Source organism: Rhinatrema bivittatum, chromosome 7 (genome assembly GCF_901001135.1).
Source record: "Rhinatrema bivittatum chromosome 7, aRhiBiv1.1, whole genome shotgun sequence".
Lineage (NCBI taxonomy): Eukaryota > Metazoa > Chordata > Amphibia > Gymnophiona > Rhinatrematidae > Rhinatrema > Rhinatrema bivittatum.
This window is the reverse complement of record NC_042621.1, coordinates 118,524,542-118,550,347: the sequence shown is the minus strand read 5'-3', so window position 1 is coordinate 118,550,347 and position 25,806 is coordinate 118,524,542. Positions and strand designations below refer to the sequence as shown.

General features: G+C 45.1%; 1 protein-coding gene across 2 annotated transcripts in view; it reads right to left on the bottom strand.

Annotated features, from left to right (window-relative positions):
* LOC115095406 (elongation of very long chain fatty acids protein 6-like) overlaps nucleotides 1-25,561 on the bottom strand; it is a 66,966-nt gene extending 41,405 nt beyond the window's left edge. Inside the window, exon 1 of one of the 2 annotated variants that reach the window (XM_029609012.1) lies at nucleotides 25,290-25,561. In XM_029609012.1, coding sequence (XP_029464872.1) covers nucleotides 25,290-25,387 — 98 coding nt within the window. In that variant the 5' untranslated portion in view covers nucleotides 25,388-25,561. The remainder of the gene's footprint in view (nucleotides 1-25,289) is intronic. The other variant, XM_029609011.1, reaches the window with a different exon arrangement.
* Nucleotides 25,562-25,806: the final 245 nt, after the last annotated feature.

Below are 25,806 nucleotides of genomic sequence, written 5' to 3'. Positions count from 1 at the left end.
CCAGTATGGCAATTTCTTATGTGCTAACTGTAGAATGGCTGCTCTCTACAAAGAAGAATGTACAGGCTGGCAAGTAGCAGTAGAGGAGGAATGGCCCATGGACCCTGTCTGCCTGGGATGAGTGGGGCTGCAGGTGGATTCCAACCTACCAGCAACTGAATTGAAGATGAAGGTCTGACGCTGCTGGTAGATCTCAACCCAAGAGGAGCTGGAGACGTGTGTGTGTGTGTGGAAAAGTTTGTGTATCCCACTTACACTAAATGACCACAATGTCAGGGTGACTGGAAATCAAAAGTTCCGAGGTATGGAGTGTAAACTTTTTTAATCCTTTAGTTTTATTTCTCAGGTGTTATTTGCTATGTCTGCTGTTTTGAAATATTTTATTGATGTTTGGGATATTGAAAAAAATTTATATATGACTTTTTAATTATTCGATCTTTTATTCATCAGCTTTTTTGAAATATGTTTTTAGTATTATGATTATGAATTTTATTTGATATTTGAGGAATGGTGATGGTTCTGCTTATTCATTGTTGCACTGCATAGAGTGGCTTCTTGTGGTTTCCAGTTCAGTTTGTGTCTGTGTGTTTGTATTTCTACTTTATGATCGCTCAATTCTGTATTTGGTGAGGGTCTGTTTATGTTCTGCATGTGTGAGTGAGGCATTCTCCTAACAGGAAGTGTATTGGTGTAGTCAGCTCACTAACCCTATGTTTCCATAGGCTTTCCTTCATTTATTTATTTATTTATTTTAAGTTTTTCTATACCAGCATTCACAATAAATAATGCATCATGTCGGTTTACAATTAACAAGTGGATAAGGAACAAGAGGCAACAAATAACATTGATCTTAGTAATAATAGAATAATGATAATAATAGTAGTAATAAAACATTAAACAAGAGGAGGCTAAGGAATGCAGTTACAATAAAACAGGGGAGTAATATAACTTGGATCGTAGAAAAGAAGCAGGGGTTTAATTGGAGAAAATCAATGCACATTTGTATGCACATTCATTTTTTGCAAGCCTGTATGAATGTATGCAAGCCTGTATGAATGTGCATACAAATGTGCATACAATGCACATTTGTATGCACATTCATTTTTTGCAAGCCTGTATGAATGTATGCAAGCCTGTATGAATGTGCATACAAATGTGCATACAATGCACATTTGTATGCACATTCATTTTTTGCAAGCCTGTGCAAAAATCTCTTAAAGAATCTTTTCTTAAAACATGCCCCAAAGCCTTCCTGCATAGCATGCTATTTTTACTGTGTACAAGCGCCTTACTGTCAGGCTAAAGTTGATTGTCTAGGCCTCTATGTTGAACAATATTACTAATATACATGTAAGAGGGACCCCCTGCAATTGTGGCCTAGTTAGTAGATTTTGCCTTAACAGGCATGGTGGTCTCCACAGCTGGCGTGCCAGTAAGTTTGTCAGTAGCCTCAATACAGCCTGCCCAGTCAGTGTAAGTGGATCTTCTGAAGTGAGATTCCTCTCACTGGGAAATGGCAAGTCCTGCACCCACCTGACACAGGCAGAGTTAGAATTAGAGGAGTTGGGGGCTCAGGGTATCCATCTCTCCACAGAATGGGGCCAGTGGGCCTAATCCCTCCAGAGGGAAGGTTTCAGGACAGTGATGCTCTTTCCTGCTCAGGGGCAGATGGATGGATGCCCAGGAAAAGTGAAAGCCTACAGTTCTAGTGTACACAAACCCTATGACGTCTTGGGTGAGAGAGTAAGGAGGGAACGCCACTCTTCCCTAAAGAAACTGGTTACAGAGAGGACTGGTCTTCCGTAAGAGTTCTTGGACAGAGGTGGCCACCCACCAGAGGAAAGATCCTGTAAACCTCCTTTCTGACAAAAAGTTCAGTCAGAGGTTCATCCAAGTGCATGAATTTGGAGAGAAAAGGACTCTCCCTATTCTATTTAACAGGTATTGGAGAAAAATCCAAGGCAGGAAAGGTCCCTGCCCCAGGGAGCAGACCTGTTTGAGACAGGGTAGATTTTGCTGAAAGACTGTTTGGGACTTGTTTGCCGTGTGGTGCAGTATTCACTAATGGACCAATATTATTTTGAACTCTGCATTGCCTATCTTCAGTGCCAGCATGAGAATTTTTTTTTTTTTAAACAAATCTGGGAGTCTGTGTGGTCTGACTGGACTGAGTAAGAAGAAGCCTTAATGGCCCTGCATGCGAACTCCGGAAGGTTATAGGGGCCAAGTCATGGTCCATGAGCCCCTGTGCCCATGCCCTGACCAGGGCAGGGGCTACCAATGCAATATTAGCAAAACCAACAGGCAATTTTGTCAATGTGACCACATTGATTGAGGCGAAAGATTAAAAAAAAAAACACATTCCAACTGGGATTTTATCTGAGCCACTCAAGGTCATCTAGCGGCAAACTGATAAAAATTATTCAGATATGGACAGACTTGCAGCCCATGGGACTAGAAGAATAAAATGGTTTCTATAAAAAAACATGTGGGGGGGGGGGATTTATAAATATTCTGAGCAGATCAATATTTGATAGAGAAGAACCTTTTCCAACAGAAGGATAGTCCTACCATGGGTGCTGTGGATGAGAATTTGAAGAATGGGTTGGGACCAGTTATTGTTTGTGCATCTCTGTCCTATAGATGGAAACTGGCCTTATAACAGGGGTAGGCAATTCTAGTCCAAGGGTTGCACACCAGTTGGATTTTCAGGATATGCATACAATGAGGCAGTGTGCATGCAAATCTCTCCCCAACATCTTTTGAACTGCTCATCCAAAATTTGTGCCCTGGATAAAAAAGTGCTTCCATACCCTACTCACATATGCCCTTGAAGCCCATCACTTAAAGCCCTTTTAAAAATTGCATATAGGAAAGAAAAAAAATTCAGATATATGTCCGTGCATATTATGATGTCAGGCATTTTTAAAGCTGTCCTGCCATGGGTTAGTAGTGCCTATTTTCACCAAATGACTCCATTTCTTGCTGAATTTGCTTCAGGAATAACCCTTTTTTTTAAATTTTTATTAAGTTTTAACAAATTTACACAAATCACCATTGTGATTGAAAACGACGATTTACATAATTATTTCAAACTTAAGTAGAAAACAAACAATAGACTCATTCTTATAATCAGCAAAACCAGTCTAATTATATTAAGAAATATGTGGGGGGTGAATTGAAAACTCTACGGAGCGAAAGACTTCAAAGTCAATACATGCAAAAAGAAAATTAAAGGCTGCTAATTCCAAGCCTATTCATACCCTCTGTATTGTCTAAGTCGCAAATATTTGGTGGGAGTCAATAAAGAATCGAAGTTGCAATGGTTCGAAGAATACATACACAGAATCAAGGTACTTAACTACACCTTTACATGGATAGCGTAGAGTAAACCTGGAGCAAACAGCCATCGCTTCGGTTCTCATTTGTATAAATTTCTTCCTCCTTTCCTGTGCTGACCTCGTAATATCAGGAAAGTCCACAGTCTTTGGCCATAGTATTCTGCTAATCTTAAAAAACATTACTCTTCTCTGATAAGAAAGCAAATGTCACCAAAAGTACACCCCTCGTTGAAACAATATCGTCACACAACATTTCCAGTAATTCTGTAATATTCAGCTGTACTTGCAGCTCTAGATTTTCCTGTTCTTCTCTCCTCTTAGGTGGTAAGTAATACGCTTTAGTAATCAAAGGAAGTGCCTCAGAGGGAATTTTCAATATTACACTTAGGTACTTTTTGGGAGATAATTGGGAAGTTAAGAACTCTTATATTTGTACTTCTGATCACATCCTCGATGTTTTCTATCTTTTTATTGTCACAGTCTCAAATTGTATTGTATGTTGATGAAGACCTTCCATACTTTAAACTTTCCCCTCCATCTCCTGTAATTTCTTTTCCTGTATTACAATTCTTTTCTCATTTTCTTTACAGCTTTTATTTGATTCCACACACGTTTTAGAGAGGTTAATAACTGCCGTCTCAATAGCAGCTAAAGCTTCCCATATGGCGTCCATGGTTATAACCTCATGTTTTACTAGAAAGGAGGTTAAATGGCCAGACTCACTGCCACTTGCGTCTCCAGTATCAGTGCCCCTTTCAAAATCCTGCATCTGTGTTGGTATTAAGAACATAAGAACATAAGAAAATGCCATACTGGGTCAGACCAAGGGTCCATCAAGCCCAGCATCCGGTTTCCAACAGTGGCCAATCCAGGCCATAAGAACCTGGCAAGTACCCAAAAACTAAGTCTATTCCATTTTACCATTGCTAATGGCAGTGGCTATTCTCTAAGTGAACTTAATAGCAGGTAATGGACTTCTCCTCCAAGAACTTATCCAATCCTTTTTTAAACACCGCTATACTAACTACACTAACCACATCCTCTGGCAACAAATTCCAGAGTTTAATTGTGCATTGAGTAAAAAAGAACTTTCTCCAATTAGTTTTAAATGTGCCCCATGTTAACTTCATGGAGTGCCTCCTAGTCTTTCTACTATCTGAAAGAGTAAATAACCGATTCACATCTACCTGTTCTAGACCTCTCATAATTTTAAACATCTCTATCATATCCCCCCTCAGCAGTCTCTTCTCCAAGCTGAAAAGTCCTAACCTCTTTAGTCTTTCCTCATAGGGGAGCTGTTCCATTCCCCTTATTTTGGTAGCCCTTCTCTGTACCTTCTCCATCACAATTATATGTTTTTTGAGATGCGGCGACCAGAATTGTACACAGTATTCAAGGTGCGGTCTCACCATGGAGCGATACAGAGGCATTATGACATTTTCCGTTTTATTCACCATTCCCTTTCTAATAATTCCCAACATTGTTTGCTTTTTTGACTGCCGCAGCACACTGAACCGATGATTTCAATGTGTTATCCACTATGAAACCTAGATCTTTTTCTTGGGTAGTAGCACCTAATATGGAACCCAACATTGTGTAATTATAGCATGGGTTATTTTTCCCTATATGCATCACCTTGCATTTATCCACATTAAATTTCATCTGCCATTTGGATGCCCAATTTTCCAGTCTCACAAAGTCTTCCTGCAATTTATCACAATCTGCTTGTAATTTAACTACTCTGAACAATTTTGTGTCATCTGCAAATTTGATTCTCTCACTCGTCGTATTTCTTTCCAGATCATTTATAAATATATTGACAGTAAGGGTCCCAATACAGATCCCTGAGGTACTCCACTGTCCACTCCCTTCCACTGAGAAAATTGTCCATTTAATCCTACTCTGTTTCCTGTCTTTTAGCCAGTTTGCAATCCATGAAAGGACATCACCACCTATCCCATGACTTTTTACTTTTCCTAGAAGCCTCTCATTAGGAACTTTGTCAAATGCCTTTTGAAAATCCAAGTATACTACATCTACCGGTTCACCTTTATCCACATGTTTAACTCCTTCAAAAAAGTGAAGCAGATTTGTGAGGCAAGACTTGCCCTGGGTAAAGCCATGCTGACTTTGTTCCATTAAACCATGTCTTTCTATATGCTCTGTGATTTTGATGTTTAGAACACTTTCTACTATTTTTTCCTGGCACTGAAGTCAGGCTAACCGGTCTGTAGTTTCCCGGATTGCCCCTGGAGCCCTTTTCAAATATTGGGGTTACATTTGCTATCCTCCCGTCTTCAGGTACAATGGATGAGTTTAATGATAGGTTACTCATTTTTACTAAAAGGTCTGAAAATTCATTTTTTAGTTCCTTCAGAACTCTGGGGTGTATACCACCCGGTCCAGGTGATTTACTACACTTCAGTTTGTCAATCAGGTCTACCACATCTTCTAGGTTCACCGTGATTTGATTCAGTCCATCTGAATCATTACCCATGAAAACCTTCTCCATTAAGGGTACCTCCCCAACATCCTCTTCAGTAAACACCGAAGCAAAGAAATCATTTAATCTTTCTGCGATGGCCTTATCTTCTCTAAGTGCCCCTTTAACCCCTCGATCATCTAACGGTCCAACTGACTCCCTCACAGGCTTTCTGCTTCGGATATATGTTTAAAAGTTTTTACTGTGAGTTTTTGCCTCTACAGCCAACTTCTTTTCAAATTCTCTTAGCCTGTCTTACCAATGTCTTACATTTAACTTGCCAACATTTATGCTTTATCCTATTTTCTTCTGTTGGATCCTTCTTTCAATTTTTGAATGATGATCTTATCTAAAATAGCTTCTTTAACCTCCCCTTTTAACAATGCCAGTAATAGTTTTGCCTTCTTTCCACCTTTCTTAGTGTATGGAATAAATCTGGACTGTGCTTCTAGAATGGTATTTTTTAACAATGACCACGCCTCTTGGACATTTTTTACTTTTGTAGCTGCTCTTTTCAGTTTTAGTCTAACAATTTTTCTCATTTTATCAAATTTTCCCTTTTGAAAGTTTAGCACAAGAGCCTTGGATTTGCACACTGTTCCTCTTCCAGTCTTTAAATCAAATTTGATCATATTATGATCACTATTGCCAAGCGGCCCCACCACAGTTACCTCTCTCACCAAGTCCTGTGCTCCACTGAGAATTAGATCAAAAATTGCTCCCTCTCTCATTGGTTCCTGGACCAATTGCTCCATAAAGCTATCATTTATTCCATCCAGGAACGTTATCTCTCTAGCGTGTCCCGATGATACATTTATCTAGTCAATATTGGGGTATTGGCAAATGTGTTCCCATCAAAGATGTATCCTTCAGGTCATCCACTCTCCGGGCTCTAGGCCTTTCAGGGTTTCCCGGTAGGATTGCCTGCGCCATCTCACGGCTCTCTCCCTTCTGCTGGGGACGGAGTCTCGGGCATGCCGGGACTTAGTGAGATTTCCTCTGCCTGGGATTGAGATGCACACTCAGCCCTCTGTCCATTGCGGCACTCGCTCCTGACTCTCTCGGAGTGGGTGTTGAGGTGAAGAAGGTAGGTATAGTAGCTTGAGTTACATCCACACATTCAGGAATTGACTGGCTCTCTCTGAGCCTAGCCTTACGTTTCGTGTGAGGCATTCTTCCAGGTATTTGCAAGTAATTCTAAGGCAATCTTCATGGAGCTACCTTCCCACACTTCTCAAATCGGCAGCCATCTTAACGCCACCCCCCCAAGGAATAACCCATTTCGAATGTTTAATGATGTACTCATTTCACAGAAATTCACATAAACATCATAACCATACACAAATTTCTGTATCAAAGAAGGAGAAAGACACCATGATATGTTCACACATCTTCCTGTATATACAAGATCTATAAAACAAACAAGGCTTAAAGAATTTCAAGACGAGATAAAGACCATCAGTATTCAAGCACCTCTTCAACTGAATTTTTGTTTTAATTTTTCTTGTTAAATGTCTTTCAAGAAGAGAGAGAAGGGGCACTTCCAAGCACAGCAAAGGGAAAAGGGAATAAACTGCCTAGTCATGGTTTGGTTTGGGACTAGAGCTGTAGTAGTCTGCAAGTAAACATAGAATCTAAGATAGGGGTAGGAGCAGCTGCAAATATCCTAGTTACAAACTGCGGGTTTTATTCATTTTTCATTCTATATGAGCTATCAGACGATTGCTGTTCAGCATCTATCAGCAGCCTTCATGGAATCATCCTTCACCAAGGAAGTGGTGGGAGACAGGGGGTAGTAGAGTTATCCCAGTATTTTCAGAGGGGAAAAAGAATTGCTAATACAAAAAAAAAAAAACACTCTGATATTTCCACTGCTAAACTTAACTCCTCTCTAACCTGGAATGTGTGTCCATTTATTAGCTTCAATGGATGAAAAATTTAAAATACAACAAAAACTGAATGAAATTTCTGTGAAGTTATGCAAAAAAAAAAAAAGGAATTTAAAAGGCGAGGAGCTAGGTAAGAAAAAAAAAATGTAGGGCATGCAGCCAAGTGGAGCCGCCACACACATACTCCAATAATCTCAGCTCCACCCTGGCCAAACAATCACCAGCACACTTACACAGCATTTATTCGCACCCTGAAACCTCCACCCCAAATCTATTTACTCCTGAGGAGGAATAACCTTTCAGCCTCCCTTTGCTACGGAGCTCCCATTATTTTCAATAGAAGGAAAAAAATATTTTTTTCCTCCTACCAAAAATTATAAGAGCCAGGGCATTTCATCTGGAAAAAAAAAAAAGTGCCTGGAAAGAGATTCTAAATGGTTCCACTTTGTAGCTATTTCTCACCACTTTTACAGAGACACTACTGCCATCTTGACCAAAGATTGCAGCATTTGTCTTGAAAAGCAGCTTGACAAGCTCTCCCTGCAGCATACTGAGTTTGTATCTTGAATCTCTTGCCTCCTTTCTTCTAGGGATTTGCAGTTCTGGTCACTGCAAAAAAAAAAAAACAAAAAAAAAAACTAAACACAAAAACCACACAATTGCATTGGAAAAAATACAGAGAAGAACAACCAAGATAAGGAGATGGAACAGCTACCCTATGAGGAAAGACTGAAGAGGTTAGGACTGTTCAGCCTGCAAAAAGAGAAGGCTATGGGGGGATATACAAAGGTCTATAAAATCATGAATTGCATAGAACAGGTAAATGTAAATTGGTTATATATCTTTTTTTGGAAGAGCAAAAAGACTAGGGGACACTCATTAACAGGTCGATACAGTAAGGCCGCGGTAGAAACAGTGCGGCAGTGTCAGGCGCACCCTTCCTCCCCGCACGCACAGCTCTCTTGACTTAGCGCCTGATACTCTCTTCTAATTGCATGCAAATGCATGCCGAGGCTGTGAAGCGTTAGGGAAGGGTTAGGCCCGCGCAACCCATTTTACTGTATAGGCGTTTAATACAGCGCCTATACAGTAACCTGGGTGCGCTGGTACCTGTCATTTCAAATGTCATTTCAAATGACATTTGAAATGACAGGCACCAGGAAGTGTAAAAAAAACCCAAAAAACCAAAAATATGTAAAAACCTGAGTGTTAAAAAAAAAATGTTTAAATACCTGTCAATCTCGTGCGGTCATCCAGGCAGCGGCGGGAGCCGGAGGGCCGCGTGGGTCCAGGCGGGCGGCGGCGGCGGGAGCCGGGTGTTCCATTGGGCGGGTAGGCGGCAGCGGCATCCGGGGGGCGGGTGGGCAGGCGCGTGTTCAAACGAGGCCGCGGGCCGGGTCACACAGGCGCGCATTCATCCAGGCGGAGGAGCCGGTGGCGAAAGCAGCCTCCGGCAGCCCCCACCTGCAGTGAATGAATGCGCGCCTGTGCGACCCGGCTCGCGGCCTCGTTTGAACACGCGCCCAGCCGGATCCCGCCGCCTACCCGCCCGATCGAACACGCTCCTACCCGCCCAAGGCCCCCCCCCCGGATCCCGCCGCCGCTGCCGCCGCCCAAGGCCCACCCGCCCCCCGGAGCCGACGACCGCCGGCTCCCTCTGCCTGGATGAATGGCCGTGCGATTTCAGCGCTGAAATCGCACGGCCATTCCTTCACTGCCGGTGGCCGTGCATTCATCCAGGCAGAGGGAACCGTGGGCCGTTTTCGCCACCGGTTCCCTCTGCCTGGATGAATGCCCGTGCGATTTTGGCGCTCATGGCATGAGCGCCAAAATCGCACGGGCATTCATTCCGGCGGGGGCCGTACTTTCATCCAGGCAGAGGGAACCAGAGGCCGTTTCGCCGCCTGCTCCCTCTGCCTGGATGGATGCCCGTGCGAAATCGGGAGGAAGGGAGAAGGGACTGCCGTAGCAGGCCCGAGCCTTGCTAGTTTTTCGTTTTGGTTTTTTTTTTGCTTCGGGAGGAGGGGACCGGACGGGGCTGCAGGAGACCGGACTGGGGCTACACCGGAGACCGGACGGGACCAGGGCAGGTAAGCAATGTTTTTTACACTACACTACTCTAACTCCTACTAGGGGGAGGCGGTAAACTAGCACGTTAAGGCCGCGGCAAAACAGCGGGTTACTGAGGAGATAATATCAGCGCCTGTTACAGTATCGGAGGGGAATAGCTAATTCCTTCATTATACAGCTTTTTCGTTCATTTACATGCTGGGTGCGGACAGGGTTATGCGTCTGTTTTAGGAAGCGCTAGGGATGCGTGAAACTGGAGACTGTATCGCTGGATCGCCTTACTCGTCTGTATTGTGCGCTCCCAGCACGTTACAGACGGGGAATCTTTAACCGCACGTTACTGTATCGACCTGTATGTTAGTAAGTAGCACATTTAAAACAAAAATCTGAGAAAGTCCTCTCACTCAATGAGCAATTACTGTATTTTCTGGCGTATAAGACTAGTTTTTAACACCTGAAAATCTTCTCAAAAGTCGGGGGTCGTCTTATAGGGCGTATAATTAATTTATAAGCACTCCCTGTCTCCAAGACTATCAGAGCGGCCTTGTATCCTATTACTGGTTAGGGATGTGAATAGTTATCGTTTTGGGGGAGGGTGGGAAAAACGGCACAAAAAAATAACCCCTAAACCCACCCTGACCCTTTAAAACTAATCCCTTAGCTTCCCCCACCCTCCTGACCCCCCCCCCCCAAAACTTTTTACAGGTACCTGGTGGTCCAGTGGGGGTCCCGGGAGCGATCTCCCGCTCTCGGGCCGTCGGCTGCCACTGATCAAAATGGCACCGATGGCCCTTTGCCCTTACCATGTGACAGGGTATCCGTGCCATTGGCTGGCCCCATCCAGTGCTCCTACCATGTGACAGGGGCCGGCCAATGGCACGGATACCCTGTCACATGGTAAGGGCAAAGGGCCATCGGCGCCATTTTGATCAGTGGCAGCCGACGGCCCGAGAGCGGGAGATCGCTCCCGGGACCCCCACTGGACCACCAGGTACCTGTAAAAAGTTTTTTTTTTGGGGGGGGGGGGGGGGGAAGCTGAGGGATTAATTTTAAAGGGTCGGGGTGGGTTTTTTGTTTATCGGCTCGGGCGCAGCCGATAAAAAAAAAACCCGATCGGGCCGAATGAAAAAAAAAAACAAAAAACCATGATGTGAATCGGAACCGGAATCAGAACAGATTCCGGTTCCGATTCACATCTCTATTACCGGTACCTCCTTCTCTGCCTCTCAGATCTCGTACATGCGCGTCTGCGCCGCTTCACTGCAGTCCTCAGGAGCGAGATCTGAGAGGCAGAGGAGGTACCGGTAATAGGATACAAGGGTGGGCCAGAGGGATGCGTTACCGCTCTGATAGTCTTGGCGACAGGGAGGGCTGACCAATCCAAGCAGGATTTGTATACAACAACCAGCCAAGAAGGGTGGTCTTATACGGCGAGTATATCCCAAACTCTATATTTTAACTGGAAAAGTTGGGGGTCGTCTTATACGCCGGAAAATATGGTAAGCTCTGGAATTCATTGCTAGAGGATAAGGTTAAGGAAGTCAGCTTATCTGGGTTTAAAAAAAAAAAGATTTGGACAAGTTCCAGGAGGAGAAGTCCATAAATTGTTAAGTGGTCTTGAGAGTGAATTTTAAAAGCATTGCTAGCACAAAGTTAGAGAGTGACGGGGACATTCTGGGGCAAGCCCAAAAAGTTATGCACCTAAATCCATATTTTAATTCCAGTAACCGCAGCTTGTTAACCGCATATGTTTTTACTGCTGCTCCTGATGAAGTGCAAGTCCGCAGAAATCTCTTGAAATCTAAGATGACAGGGCGGGGGTCTGGATGATCGAGATGGACTGGGAAAACTGGTAGACCAATTGATAAAACCAGGCATGTCCTTCACACGAGCATATTTTAAGATCTGTTTACCTGCCTGCATTAAAGCCAAAGTCCTAAGGAAGGTATGTGAAATGCATTAGCTCGAGTAAGTGGTGAAAATTAGGAGCAGACATACATGCAGTGGGTGCATTTTAAATCATACGCATGCGACTGTGCCCAAGATTTACAATTCCAGCTTATGTCCGCATGCTCATTTTCAAGTTACCGTCTTACGTACCGATTTAGTAAAGTCCGCGGGAGAGTGGAAGAAAGCCTGCTCTCCCGGCGCGCGCATAGGCCACTCTCCTGTGCGTGCGATTCAGTATGCTAATTAGGCCCGGCAGTAAAACCAGGTAACAGGAGGCGCTAGGGACACTAGCGCGTCCCTAGCGCCTCCTTTCGGACCAGAGCGGCGGCTGTCAGCGGGTTTGACAGCTGACGCTCAATTTTGCCGGCGTTGGTTCTCGGACCCGCTGACAGCCACGGGCTCGGAAACCGGACGCCGGCAAAATGGAGCTTCCGGTTTTCAACCTGACAGCCGCGGGCCGACAATATTTTCTTTTTTTTTTTACTTTTGGAAACTTCAGGACCTCTGACTTAATATCACCATGATATTAAGTCGGAGGGTGCACAGAAAAGCAGTTTTTACTGCTTTTCTGTGCACTTTCCCGGTGCCCGAAGAAATTAGCGCCTACCTTTGGGTAGGCGCTAATTTCTGAAAGCAAAATGTGCGGCTTGGCTGCACATTTTGTTTTCTGAATCGCGCGGGAATACCTAATAGGGACATCAACATGCATTTGCATGTTGCGGGCGCTATTAGGTTCGGGGGATTGGACGCGCGTTTTCGGCCCCTTACTGAATAAGGGGTAAGGGAAAACACGCGTCCAATGGCGGATTAACAGCGCGCTCCGGAGCATACTGTATCGGCCCGATAGGGAATAGCCACTAATCACTACATGAAAGCAGCATAGGATCTATTTATTGCTTGGGATCTTGCCAGGTAATCATGACTTGGATTGGCAACAGACAGAAACAGGATACTGGGCTTGATGGACCCTCTGACCCAGCATGACAGTTCTTATGTTCTGTCATCTCTCGTTTCATTTAACAAGCATGCGCTAATTCACTGCACACTAAAACGATTCATTACATGCCAAAATTAAATTTTCAGCTGCACAGCCTGACTTTTTTCTTCTAGAAAGTCCATCTTCAGCTCTTTCAGCCTCTTAGTGTGCCTGATTTACTGAGGCGTTTCTCCCATTCTGTATCAGTGGAAGCAATGCTTAGTAAACGAGGCCCAGTGTTTGGCTGACTGTGCAGTCCATTAACTATTTTGGTGGCTCTATCAACTGCTTGCACCTTATCAATATCCTTTCATCTATGTGGTCTCCTGAACTGCTCACAGTACTCAAGCTGGTGTCTCAGTTCCTTAGAAAGATATTACTTCCCTCTCCTACTTCTGTTATACATACATCCAGGTTCTATTAGCTTTTCCCAACTGCTTTTGTACATTGACCCCTGTTGTAAAATGTGATGAACCCCCGGTCTCATTTCTGTTTGGAAAATTCTAGTCATTTGCCTCCAACATGTTATTCACCCTTTCAACTGCTGCATCCAAAAATGCACAATTTTAGCACTTTTCTTTATTAAAGCAGCGCCACCCATTCTCAATGCATTTGCCACTAATCACATTTCTTCCATCACAAAAGTGTTTAAAATAGCTGGCCAGTCTTCCTGTATATCTAGCCATCATGGCTTTCTTACCTGCCTCTGTATGATTTAACAAGCTCAAACTGCCAGGCTGTCTGATCAAAGAGTTAAGTCAGTGTGCTGGGATGGAAATCCTATGTGAGAAGAAGGAAGTAGCAAGCAGAGGAAGACAGAGACTGTGGGCAAAGTTACGGATAACATTCTGAACACTAACATTTTATTAGAACAGAAAATTGAAATATGGTTCCTATGGCGTGTGATGCCCAGTATCTTGCTCAGGAATAAAAAATGTCAAATACTAGTTTCAGTCCTGATCTGAAGGCACACCTACCCAGCCTAGTTTTCAGAACATCGATGAGCGATATGCATACAGTGGAGGCCCCGTTTCTACAAATCTGTCTCTCATACATATTAATGCCATTTTCAAATGAAGAAGAAGAGAACGGAGGATCCATTTGAAGCACTCTTCACCAAGTTTGGAAGACTTTACACTTAAGATAAATCCCTTACCCCCTGATGCAGGGAAGGGGTTTCTTTCTGTGCATTAGAGCGAATTTTTGGTTACATCATATGGGACATGATAGCGAAAGAAACAGTGTTCGCTATCATTGATTTTTAAGTGCAAAGATTAAAAATATAAAAAATTCCTATTACAGTTTTTCCACTCACTCTTCAAACCTTTTCTTTGGGTGGATGATAGAGTAGACTGGGCAATCACCCCAGAGGTGGTCTTACACTGGCTTCCTGACACCCTTACTAGACACATTAATCTTGTGCTTTTCAAATATATGGTGTTCTTATATCCTGTTTGTGTTTTCATACATATTAATTACAGGTACGCTGACCAAAAACATATTCAGATTAAGTATGCTTCCAGGACAGGGATGAGAACTACATGATGATGATCCTATGAGGTTCCGGCCTGCAAATAAATATAAAACAGCACAGTGCAAGTCACAGTTCACAACTGGTTTACACTCCAACTTGGTAATGAATAATTAGTCTAAAATAATGGAGGGTCTACTGGAGAAGTACATGAGCTGTGGCCAAGAAAGGTGTTCAAAGTGAAGGACCTGCTTCTCTTTTCCTGATTAAAACATTACAATTTAGTTTGCAGAGCACAGGAGGATTGCTACAGTAAGGTTACATTAAAATAACCAAACAGCATATAATCTAATTACCATCCAAAGGGCACTCACGCCTCCCTCCAGGAAGATGGATCCACCCATCACTAATGCAAACACCTCCAATGGTAACCTGCACCATGGCACTGTCAGACATGTGAAAAGGCCAATTCTGATACAACACCAAGGATACAAGGGGAATCGCTCAGAGTTCAAGCTACAAATATACACAATACGCATGCCTGCCTAGCAACGTGAGCCGCGTACCACTACCTGCTGTAAAACCTGGTGGAATGATAGCGGGGAGAAGTAAATGAAGTTCACGCTGATGAACGGAGCGTGATTAATGGAATGCCTCCTTAAAACAGATCTGGTCTTGGGATTAATCCTATCTTCGTGAATGATACTGCAGCAGGGTTGGCTTGTAAATGACTATTTGCGGATGATTATGAAGACCTACAACAGATTTGACAACCTTAAACAGAGAGAATGAGAAATGAACTAAGGAAGTTCAAGGTGTGGTTGAGCAATTTGCAGCTTAACTTTAATGCAATATGAGTAGAAGTCGTGTGTGTGGAAGAAATCCAAGGGAACACTAATGGGTGGCGAGGGTGAAATCCTTATCTGATGGCAATACATAATGCCCTTCCATCAGGGGTCCCCACACTTGACAAGGAGACAAACATTTCAATTCACCAAGAGGGCCAGGGGAATGGTGGAGAGGAAGAAGAGAAGAGGAAAGCAGGCAGATAAACCAGTAAACATTTCGATGTGTGTCTTCAGCCCCTACAGCCACATCAGAAAGTGGTGTGGACAAAGCAGCAGCAGCAGCAGCAGCAGCAACAACATGTCTTCAGTTCCACACTGGGAAATGAAGGGAAGGGTAGTGCCATCTTTGGTCCAGTGGCAGCCACACCAAAAAAATGGGACGGTCAGCTGGCATTGGGAAGGGGGGAGGGCAGCATTTTTCTTTAGACCAGTATGGGAACATAACATAAGACTTGCCATACTGGGTCAGATCAAAGGTCCATCAAGCCCATTAACTTGTTTCTAACAGTGGCCAAGCCAGGTCACAAGTTCCTGGAAGGATCCCAGGGGGTAGATGGACTCCAAGCTGCTGATCCCAAGAATAAGCAGTGGATTTCTGCAACTCTCCCTTAATAATGGTTAAGGGACTTTTCCTTCAGGAACTTGTGCAAACCTTTTTTTAAATGCAGCTACACTAATAGCTTTCACCACATCCTCTGGCAATGACTTCCAGAGCTTAATTGTGCATGAGTAAACAAATATCCTTAGTTTTAAAGGTATTACCCAGTAACTTCATTCTGTGTCCCCCTGGTCTTTGAACTTTTTGAAAGAGTAAACACTAATGTATACTCGTTTCATGCCACTCATTTTATAGACCTCTATCACATCTCCACTCAGCCTTCTCTAAGCTGAAGAGTTCTAACCTCTTTAGCCTTTCTTTATAGGGGAATCGTTCCATCTCCTTTATCATTTTGCTCGCCCTTCTTTGCACCTGTTTTACATCTGCTATATCTTTCTTGAGATGTGGTGACCAGAACTGCACACAGTACTCAAGATGAAGTCGCACCATGGAGCAATACAGAGGCATTGTGATATTCTCTGTTTTATTCTCCATTCCTTTCCTAATAATCCCTAGCATTATATTTGCTTTCTTGGCTGCTGCTGCACACTGAGCAGAAGATTTTAACATATTTTCAACAATGTCACCTAGATCCTTTTCCTGAGGGGTGTCTCCTAATGTGGAACCTTGCATTATGTAGCTATAATTTGGGTTACTCTTCCCTAAGTGCATCACTTTGCAGTTGTCCACATTAGATTTAATTTGTCACTTGCATGCCCAGTCTGCTAGTTTTGCAATGTCCTCTGGCAATTTTTCATAATCCTCTTGTGATTTAATAATTGTGTGTCAACAGCAAATTTGATCACTCACTTGTTCTCATTTCCAGGTCATTTATTAAAAAGCAGTGGACCTAGAACAGATCCCTGGGGTCCTCCACTATTCACCTTTTTCCATTGGGAAAATTTATCATTTAGCCTTACTCTCCATTTTCTACCTTTTAACAGTCCACAACAGGACATTGCCCCCTATCCCATGACTAATTTCCTAAAAAGTCTCATGAGGGACTTTGTCAAATGCTTTCTGGAAATCCAGATTTACTATATCAGCTGGCTCACCATTATCCACATGTTTATTTATACCTTCAAAAGGCAGGCATAATGGACAGCAGCTCTTCGGCCTACCAGGAGCAACAGAAGAGGTCAAATCACCATCTCCATAATGCAGCCCCCAGATTTATTTTCTTCATCTTGGTCACCCAAGGCCAAGGCTTCCCAAACTTTTCATGGGAAGCCCACACAATGAATATGCATAAGATCAATTTGCATACAATGGGAATCAGTATATACCAATTCCATGCATATTCATTGTGGATATCCTGAAAATCCAACTGGCTGTGGGGTCCGCAGGACAGGTTTGGGAAGCCCAGGCCTAGGGAAAGGCTTACTGTGCCAGTGCCTAAATCCACACATGCCTGGACCACCGTGGGGGCACTCGCACCTGAGCTCGAGGAGACAGCAAGGGACTCGTCCCCCTACCTACCAGGAAGCAGAAGTGGAGGGATAAGGGAGCGGAGGATCAACTCTAGCTGATGAAGGACACCAAGAATGGGACTATTTTGCTGTGTGTGTGTCTGCAAGTGCCTTAATTGGTGGCTCAGCTACTGCACTTCCCTGTCTTGTCTGTATGCACCATTTAGTCCAGCTTTATCAGAGTACACCTTTTCAACTCCAACTGTGTGCTGTGCTGTTATTTCCTTCCTGTGCTTTGCAGGCTGTCTTTATTAAAGTTAGAAAGAAGAATACATAGCAGGTGTATTAAACAGTAAAACAAAGGAAAGGGATATGCCCGCAACCAAAAAACTGGGTGGGTTTTCAGCTTTACGGAGTTTATATTAACACAAACTTTAGCACTTGGGTATACAAGTTACAAGATTTTGTCCTGCATAATTCAAAAACTGGGATCAAATCGTATTACAAGATGATAAATCTTACGGAAAGGGAATTAAAAAAAAAAAAAAAAAGACAAAGTTTAGGTGCTCCATTTCAGTGTTTGCCACACTTTAGCACCCAGCTCAAGAAAACACAGAGATCCAGTTTCCTTGCTTGTCCCTATTCTTCCTAAGCAGACCACCATGCTGCTGATCTCTTTCTTGGTCACATTGTAGGCATCCTGCCTTCACATTCTTTGTTTTAGCTTCTTAGCATAAGCATCAGCCCCCTCTCGTATGCAAGTTTCTTCCCTTTTTCCATCCCCAACTGCCCAGAGCATGCAGCAGACTCTCCAAGAGGGCAAGGCTCCTACAGTGCAGGCGCGCTGCCCATGGCTAAGCCTCTGCACTCCCTGGGATTTGCTCTGGAATTAAAGAAATGCCCCTCCCCCCCCCCCCCCCCCCCTTAGAAGTGTAACTGTAAATGCTGCCTGCTTTGCACATGCTGTTTTCTAAGTTGTCTGTATGGCATCCTATTGTCTCAAAGAAAACAAAAAAGGTTTGAGGGATGTGCGCCCAGGCACACGTGGACTGCAAACATGCACGTGTGTGCCCCGGTAAAGCAGGTTCCATTACATCTGGATGAACCTCTCTCTATCTGCCCTCAGGAGTACTATCGGCAATGACCTGGAGGCAAAAGCCACAGACCTTCACCACCCCCCCAAGAGAGAGACACAAAATAAACCCAGAATATGCTATGCAAATGAGTTTTGCTCTTAGATTGAATGTATAGAAAAAGTAGATAACGAATAGCCCTTGTTTATCCCAAAAACCAGATCAGATTCTGGCCCTCACTGAGAACCTCTGTTCTCCACCAACTAGAAATTAGAGCCCGACATGTCCTCACAGTTGGAGACCTTTAAAGTAAACTGCAATCAGAACAAATTCTTACCTGGTTAAAGACAACATGACATGAATCAAATCAGGATTCTCAAATGGTACTTTAGCCAAATGACTCATTGGTAAATACTGATTGCTTTAACGGAAAATACTTTCGGATTGCTTTATGAAGTGGACAGAGTGTAGGAAGGAACTGAGCCAATAACACATTACATGGCATGAATTACCCAGATTAGGATCACATCACCTCATTCACACTAAGCAGTGGGATGGAATAATTGGATTTACTATTATTTTCATCCTAAAACGTAACTAATTACTCATCTAAACCATAAGAATGGCACTGAATAACAGTCTGAATCAATTCCATATATAGATTTACTTTTAGTTATATTTGTACAAGTAAACAGCCCTGGCATTCTCAGGTAAACGTCTCATTAAGCTCTTACAGGCCGATGCAATATCGGCGTGCATTAAAGGGGCCCTCATGATTGAGCGCCTGCTCCCGTAGCACGAACCGATCCACCTCTCCGGGGCGCCCAGTGCTACATGTAAACGAACTGCCGTGGTAAAAAGGAGGCACTAGGGGAAACTGCACACCCCCTAGCACCTCCTTGGCAGCGGGTGCCCGGGACAGGTGGCTGTCAGCTACTTAGGGAAACGGACTCCCAGTTAACAAGCATACATTTTCCTAACCTGACCGCCAGCGTGCTTTTATTTTAATTTTTTTTTTGGGGGGGGGGGGGGGGGACATTTCTAGCTTTTTCTTTTCCTCCAACTTAATATTGCCATGGTATTTTCTGCTTTTCTGTACACTTCTTGGGCTCCTCAAGACAATGCCAGCTCCAGAGCTGGCGTTAATTTTGAGAGTAAACGTTTGTGCCTCTGGTGCACTTTTTTTTTTTTTTGCATGGAGGGGGGAGTTGATAATAGCCTCATCAACATGCATTTGCATGTGATGAGTGCTATCACCTACACAGGCAATAGGACACATTTTGGATGCGCTAAACCCTGTTTGCACTGGGGGATATGGACGCACGTCCAAAACCCACACCCAATCGTAAGTTAACCGTGCTGTTTAGCCAGTGCGCAGTGTAGCATCGGCTTGATAGTAAATACTTCAGTGCCTCTCCCTATAACAGATTCTCTCCCGCAACCTGCTTCCTCCCAGTGGGTGTCAGCTGGAAGAAGAAGTCTGGAGCCATTTAAGCATCTTCACCTTCCCAGTCCAAAAACAGAAGAAAAATGATCTTTGTACACTCTGTAGGTATAGGTACAGTATTTTGTCACATTCTACTTAGCATTATAGGTGGAATATATATATTTTAAATAAAACAAACTGCACACTTTTTGAGTGTTGTTATACTCTAGTCCCAATATAAAACAAGATGCACTCAGCACAGCGCAGTTTTATCTGCAGTTGTGTGCACATTTTTTGTGCACAAGCTATTTCAGGTGCAGCAAGGTGTTCTGAGCACAAAAAGTGTGCACACCATAGAATAGGTACAAGTTAGCATTCTCACATGGAAATCCCATGCCACTGGAAGCATGTGCTATCACCCCCCAGTGCAGAGAGGGGTGCTAGCTTACCTCAGGTTCTCTTGGCACTGGAAGTTTTACTCCTGGTCAAATGAAGAGTAATGTTTCCAGAGCTAAACTAAGTCTGCCGGCAGAAGCTCCGGTGCCAGGACCTGTGGTCAGGTTTTTGTGTGCAGAACACACAAAATCATCATCACTGCTTACTTTAAAACTATAGGCTCCAGAACAGGGTGGGCCTGACCAACATTTGGCAATGGGAGTCAAAAAATGCTCTAAATGTCCCAAGATTATCCGGGAAGCTAAAACAAATCTCCCTGTATACCTTATTGCTTAATAAAAGTTATTAAATGTTAAATTTCAGATTTGTAGGACCGCCACTCATCCAGCCTAACACTATATTCCTACAGGCTGGAAATAGGGTCAAGGTCCATATTGCTTTATTTATTTATTTATAGAAAGTCCCATGCAAGTAAAAGCATTTTTCAATGTTGATATCCTGCATTTCACCATTTGTGATCATATGCGAGTTGAGTCGGGAGCTGGAGAAAAGATGAAGGGAACTCGGCAGCTCCAAAGCAGGATGAGGGAATATGTGCAACAAAAGACAGAAAAGGAAAGAAAACCAAAAGAGATTTCTAAAATGAAGATGTGAGGAGCATTGCTCATGAGCCTGAGTTGTACTATAAAACCCCCTGGTGCAGACTGACGAAACACGGCTCCATGTCAGGGCGACCTTGACGTATTATCAGCATTACTCAAAGCTAAATACTGACCAGGATACAATTTGCCAGGTTTCCTCCCTTTCCCCAATCAGAAAGTCTCCCTGAACTCAGAAATCTCTCGTTTCTGCCCCCCCTCCCCCTCCTTGGCTCATTGGTTGAGTAGGGAGGAAGGGTTAGTGGGGTACTAGTACTGGGGCAGGGGTTAATTTGGGGGCCACCTCTTATGGGCACTGGGGTCCCCCCCCAAGAACAATAATGGGGGATCAGCTGAAGCATGGGAGGAAATATCTGTTTCCAATTTTCCATTTTGCACTGCATATAGTGTCTGACTTCTTGAAGGTTTCCATTTCAGTTCTTGTCTGCACATTTGTAATTTTTAGATCTACTTTTGGGATCTGCTGGGTACTTGTGACCCAGATTGGCCTCTATCAGACAGGACATTGGGCTCGATGGACTGGTCTGACCCATTATGGCTCAACTATTCTCTATTTCATGAAAATCTGTCTGTCTTTTACAAATGTGATTGAGCTGAGGATTCTGCTAAAGTGCAGAGATCTGCAGCAGTCTTGTTTATTATGTTCTCCCAACAGGTGGTTTATTGGTATTCTAGGGCCCAGTAGAATGTTTGCAGTGCTGCCTTTTCATATGTAGAGTTATTGCTGTTGGATTCCCACAAATTAATGCTGCTGTTATATGGCACGAGTGCAGAGTGATTTTTTTTTTTTTGCAGAATTGCGTAGTATTTCACAATGCTATTTGATCAATCTTAAAGCATTTAGAGGCCACCTATATCAATAGCTCTTGGTGGCTAAGTAAAAAATATCCATAATTAAAATAAAATACAGTTAAGACAAAAGGTATCTGTCTTATACTGTAATGCTTTCAAACAAATCAGCCCTTAAATTACATCAACAAACAGCAATTGAAAGAAATGTCTTCAGTTTTGTTGTTTTGGTTTTTTTTTTAACTTAGGACATCATTGTTCGCAATGCCTCAAGTAGTGTATTCCAAAAAGTAGGGGCAGTCATGGAAAAAGTATGCCCTGTCTCAAATAGACGTGTATGCTGGACAGATGGTACTTCTTTGAGATGATCTTAAGGCTCTGGTAACATTGCATTAAACCAAGGCAATGCCTCAGAATTAAACCATTTAATGGACCAACAAAAGAATCTTAAAACTGAATCCCCCCGGAAACTGGTAACCAGTGTCGATGTTTCAGTACCAGTGTAATATGCACCCTCCTACTGAGACCAGTAAGCAGCCATGCAGCCGAGTTCCGAGGCAGTGAAGGGAGTTTGTGTTACTGGTACTTACATGACCCCAGAATCTGAATTTTCTTTTTGTACAGCAAGGTGTAAAGGGAAAAAACCTGCTCTGCCCCCATTGCTGTGTGTGTGTGTGTTTCCAGTGGATTGTCAGTTTTATAGAATATATATTTACAGGACTGGACCTACAAGATTTGTGTTTGGTTGGTCTTGAATTGTCAAGACTAAACCTCACTCTTAAGCCAGGGCACACCGGATATTATCTCAGTTTCTAAAATGTACTACTCGTGATCATCTTATCATTTGCTTTGTACCAAACTGCTTCTTTCTGAAGCTTGAATGGTGTAGCAAACAAACAAAACATCAAGGTGAGCATGGAAGTTCTTTTTAATCAGGCACTTGTTGCCCAAACAAGAGGGGCTGTTTTGTTTTTTTTTTCATCATCTTTAACCCACTTTTTGGTCTCCCATTATTTGATGATCCTCTCTCTCCATATTTAGAAAAGAAAAAAAAAAAAAGAGTCTCTTAGTAATGAGTCTTCTATTAGTAATGCTCTGTTTGTCATTTTCTACTTTTACATCAAGCTTTTTAGTGATTGAATAAATTATACTGATTTATATGAAGAATAAATGTAAGAAACAGTGACTAACCTTAAAAGTAAAGTAAGACATTGACAGTGGGAGCTGGGGCAGAGATTGTGCACAGCAGAACTTGGCCGATTTGTTTGGCGTCTCCAACCAAAAAAGCATCCCATTGCCCTTTGCTTTAAATGAAACAGCGCAAAATGCAGGTAGAGGGATAACCCAATTTCGTCTAATAGTCAGGCCTATCCTGTAAAGTGCGGCCGCGTTTACCCTGCTCCTAAGCAGTTTTTAACTTCGTTTTCGGCCGCGTTAGCCCTTCCTGCGATCCCGAATCCCCTTTAACCTACTCCTACCGCGTCCTAAATTCCCTGGGCAACCCCTTCCGCCCGCGGCATGCATATTGCATGCAAACGAGCGAATTAGCGCGATATTGCATGCAAACGAGCGAATTAGCTATTCACCTAGCATCCCGTAACCCGCGCCCCGACTAACGCTACCTTTCCCTGCCGTTTTGTCGCGCGTTTAACCTGCAAACTTACCGCCTACCCTGACCCAGGCGGTAGAGGCATGGGTAAGGGTAGGTGGAAAGCTTTCCCCCAGCCCCCGCTCACCTGCCCCCGCCGCGATCATGGGTGCCGGTCTCCGTGGCAGCCCCAGGCCTCTCCCCTGCTCCCGAAGCCAAAAAAAAAAAAGCGAAAAAAACGTTGCAGCCCCCCTCCGATGTCCGGACTGGGGCTGCCACGGAGACTGCAACGGCAAAGCGACTTTTCAGTGTCCCCCCTCCTCTCGGAGCAGGGCGCGAAAAGCCGCCTTGCTCCGGGAGGAAGGGGGACACTAGCAACGGTGAAGCAACGGCGAAGACAGCGCAGAAGCAACGGCAAAACGACTTTTCAGTGTCCCCCCTCCTCTCGGAGCAGGGCGCGAAAAGCCGCCTTGCTCCGGGAGGAGGGGGGACACTGACAACGGCGAAGAAAGCGGCGAAGCAACTTTTCAGTGTCCCCCCTCCTCTCGGAGCAGGGCGCGAAAAGCCGCCTTGCTCCGGGAGGAGGGGGGACACTGACAGCGGCGAAGCAACAGCGAAGACAGCGGCGAAGCGACTTTTCAGTGTCCCCCCTCCTCTCGGAGCAGGGCGTGAAAAGCCACCTTGCTCCGGGAGGAGGGGGGACACGGACAGCGGCCAATTGCACGCTTTCCCCGTGCAGGCGGCCATCTTTGTCTTCATCGGGAGGAGCTACGATCGCATGTGTTCCTGGTGATGGCTTCAGAAAAGTAAGTTGCTTCGCCGCTGTCAGTGTCCCCCCCTCCTCTCGGAGCAAGGCGGCTTTTCGCGCCCTGCTCCGAGAGGAGGGGGGACACTGAAAAGTCGCTTCGCCGCTGTCTTCGCCGTTGTCAGTGTCCCCCTCCTCCCGGAGCAAGGCGGCTTTTCCGCCCTGCTCCGAGAGGAGGGGGGACACTGAAAAGTCGCTTCGCCGCTGTCTTCGCCGTTGTCAGTGTCCCCCTCCTCCCGGAGCAAGGCGGCTTTTCCGCCCTGCTCCGAGAGGAGGGGGGACACTGAAAAGTCGTTTCGCCGTTTCTCCACCGCTGTCTTCTGGCTTCGCCGGTGTCCGGGCTGGGGGAAAGCTTAGTCGCTGTCAGTGTCCCCCCTCCTCCCAGAGCAAGGCGGCTTTTCGCGCCCTGCTCCGAGAGGAGGGGGGACACTGACAAGTCGTTTCGCCGTTGCTTCTGCGCTGTTGCCGCCGTTGCTTCCTGGTATCTGTCATTTCAAATGACATTTGAAATGACAGATACCAGCGTGGCGTGAAGCCTTAGGCCCGCGCACCCAGGATCCTGTATAGGCGCTCTATCCAGTATCCTGGTTGCCCGGGCCTAAGGCTTTTCGGACGCGGCTTACATTTACATATAATTAGGCTTCAGGATCGAGCGGTAGGTGAGCTGCACTGTGCGGGCGGTAACCGCGGGTGCCGTAGGCACTAACGCAGCTCTTCCTACCGCTCGGTACTGGATCACCCTGAGTGTTTGGATGACAACACAACATAACCTTAGGTGAGTGAGTAGAGGAACAGCTTTGATGACAGGGGCACATGTTGCTTGCAGATAGGCTCCCCTGCCCCATGCAAGTTCATCAGATACAAGGCACTGCTCGGTCAGTGTCCACTGTACCACAACCTAGCAGCCAGAGCCAATAGCCACCCGCTGGGTGCAATTCCCAACAGCGTAGCCGTAGGCTGCCCAGGGCTGCGCGAAAAGAAAAGCACAGAGCTTTCATTTCTGCGAGTAGCTGTGTTACTTGGTGCAGTGCCGGGCACCCATGCCCCGGATTTAGGTGCAGGATGGGTCCGGGGTGCTCTGCGGATGCTGATCCGGTGCAGCTGGAAGGTTTGGGTGAAGCTGGAGTAGGTTAGATAGATACTGCTAGTATTAAAAGAACAAAGGAAGCAAGCAGGGTAACGTGGCTAACCCAACTCTTGACAAGGTGAGTGGGCGAAAAGCGCCCCGAGACTTCCGACTTGTGACGCGAGACCAGCCTCCGAAGACTGCCCTATCAGGAAGCTGCTGCTCCATCACCTCATGCAACATGCTTCAAAGACTCAGCACTTCTCACAGCACGCCCCGCTCCGAGCTGGTCCCACCGGGCACGGCAGCGGGAAGCCACGCGCGCCAGCGCGAGCCTTTCATATCCCATCCCCCCCCCCCGCGCGAACAGGGAGGCGATGCAAGCCTTGGAACGCAGCACCGCCCGGATGCACCGGGACGGAAACCTGTCTCCCTCGCCCCCCGGTCACTCACCAGTTCTCCTGAAACCACTCGATAGCCTCCTGCTCATCAAAGCTCCGCTCGAAGTCGTAGAGTGGGAAGGAGAGCACGGAACCGTTGGAGGCTCTCATGTCTGCACGCGGCGGCCGCACACAAACGCCTCTCCCGGACCCGTCAGCCACGGCTCCTCAAAAGAAACTGAACCAACCGCTCACCCACCCTCGCTCGCTCCGGCTCCGAGCCCGCCCCTACAACGCAGCCATTCACGGGCCCCAGCCCCGCCCCCTGGAGGCGCCAACGCAGGGGTTTGTTTTTTTTTTTTGCGTGCCCCGCCCCCTGGAGGAACTAACGCGGATACGCTCCCAGTGGAAAGGTGGGCGGTGATGATGTCAAGGGCCTGGGGCCACTTCTCCTTTATAACCAACAGCTGGGGAGCGCGCAATCCCAACACTAAGGACTGGTCTAGCAGGACTCTAGGGGAGGAAATGAACAGTTTACAAACATTTTCACCATACATGTGGTGACATTTGTATCTCAGAAGATTACTCTG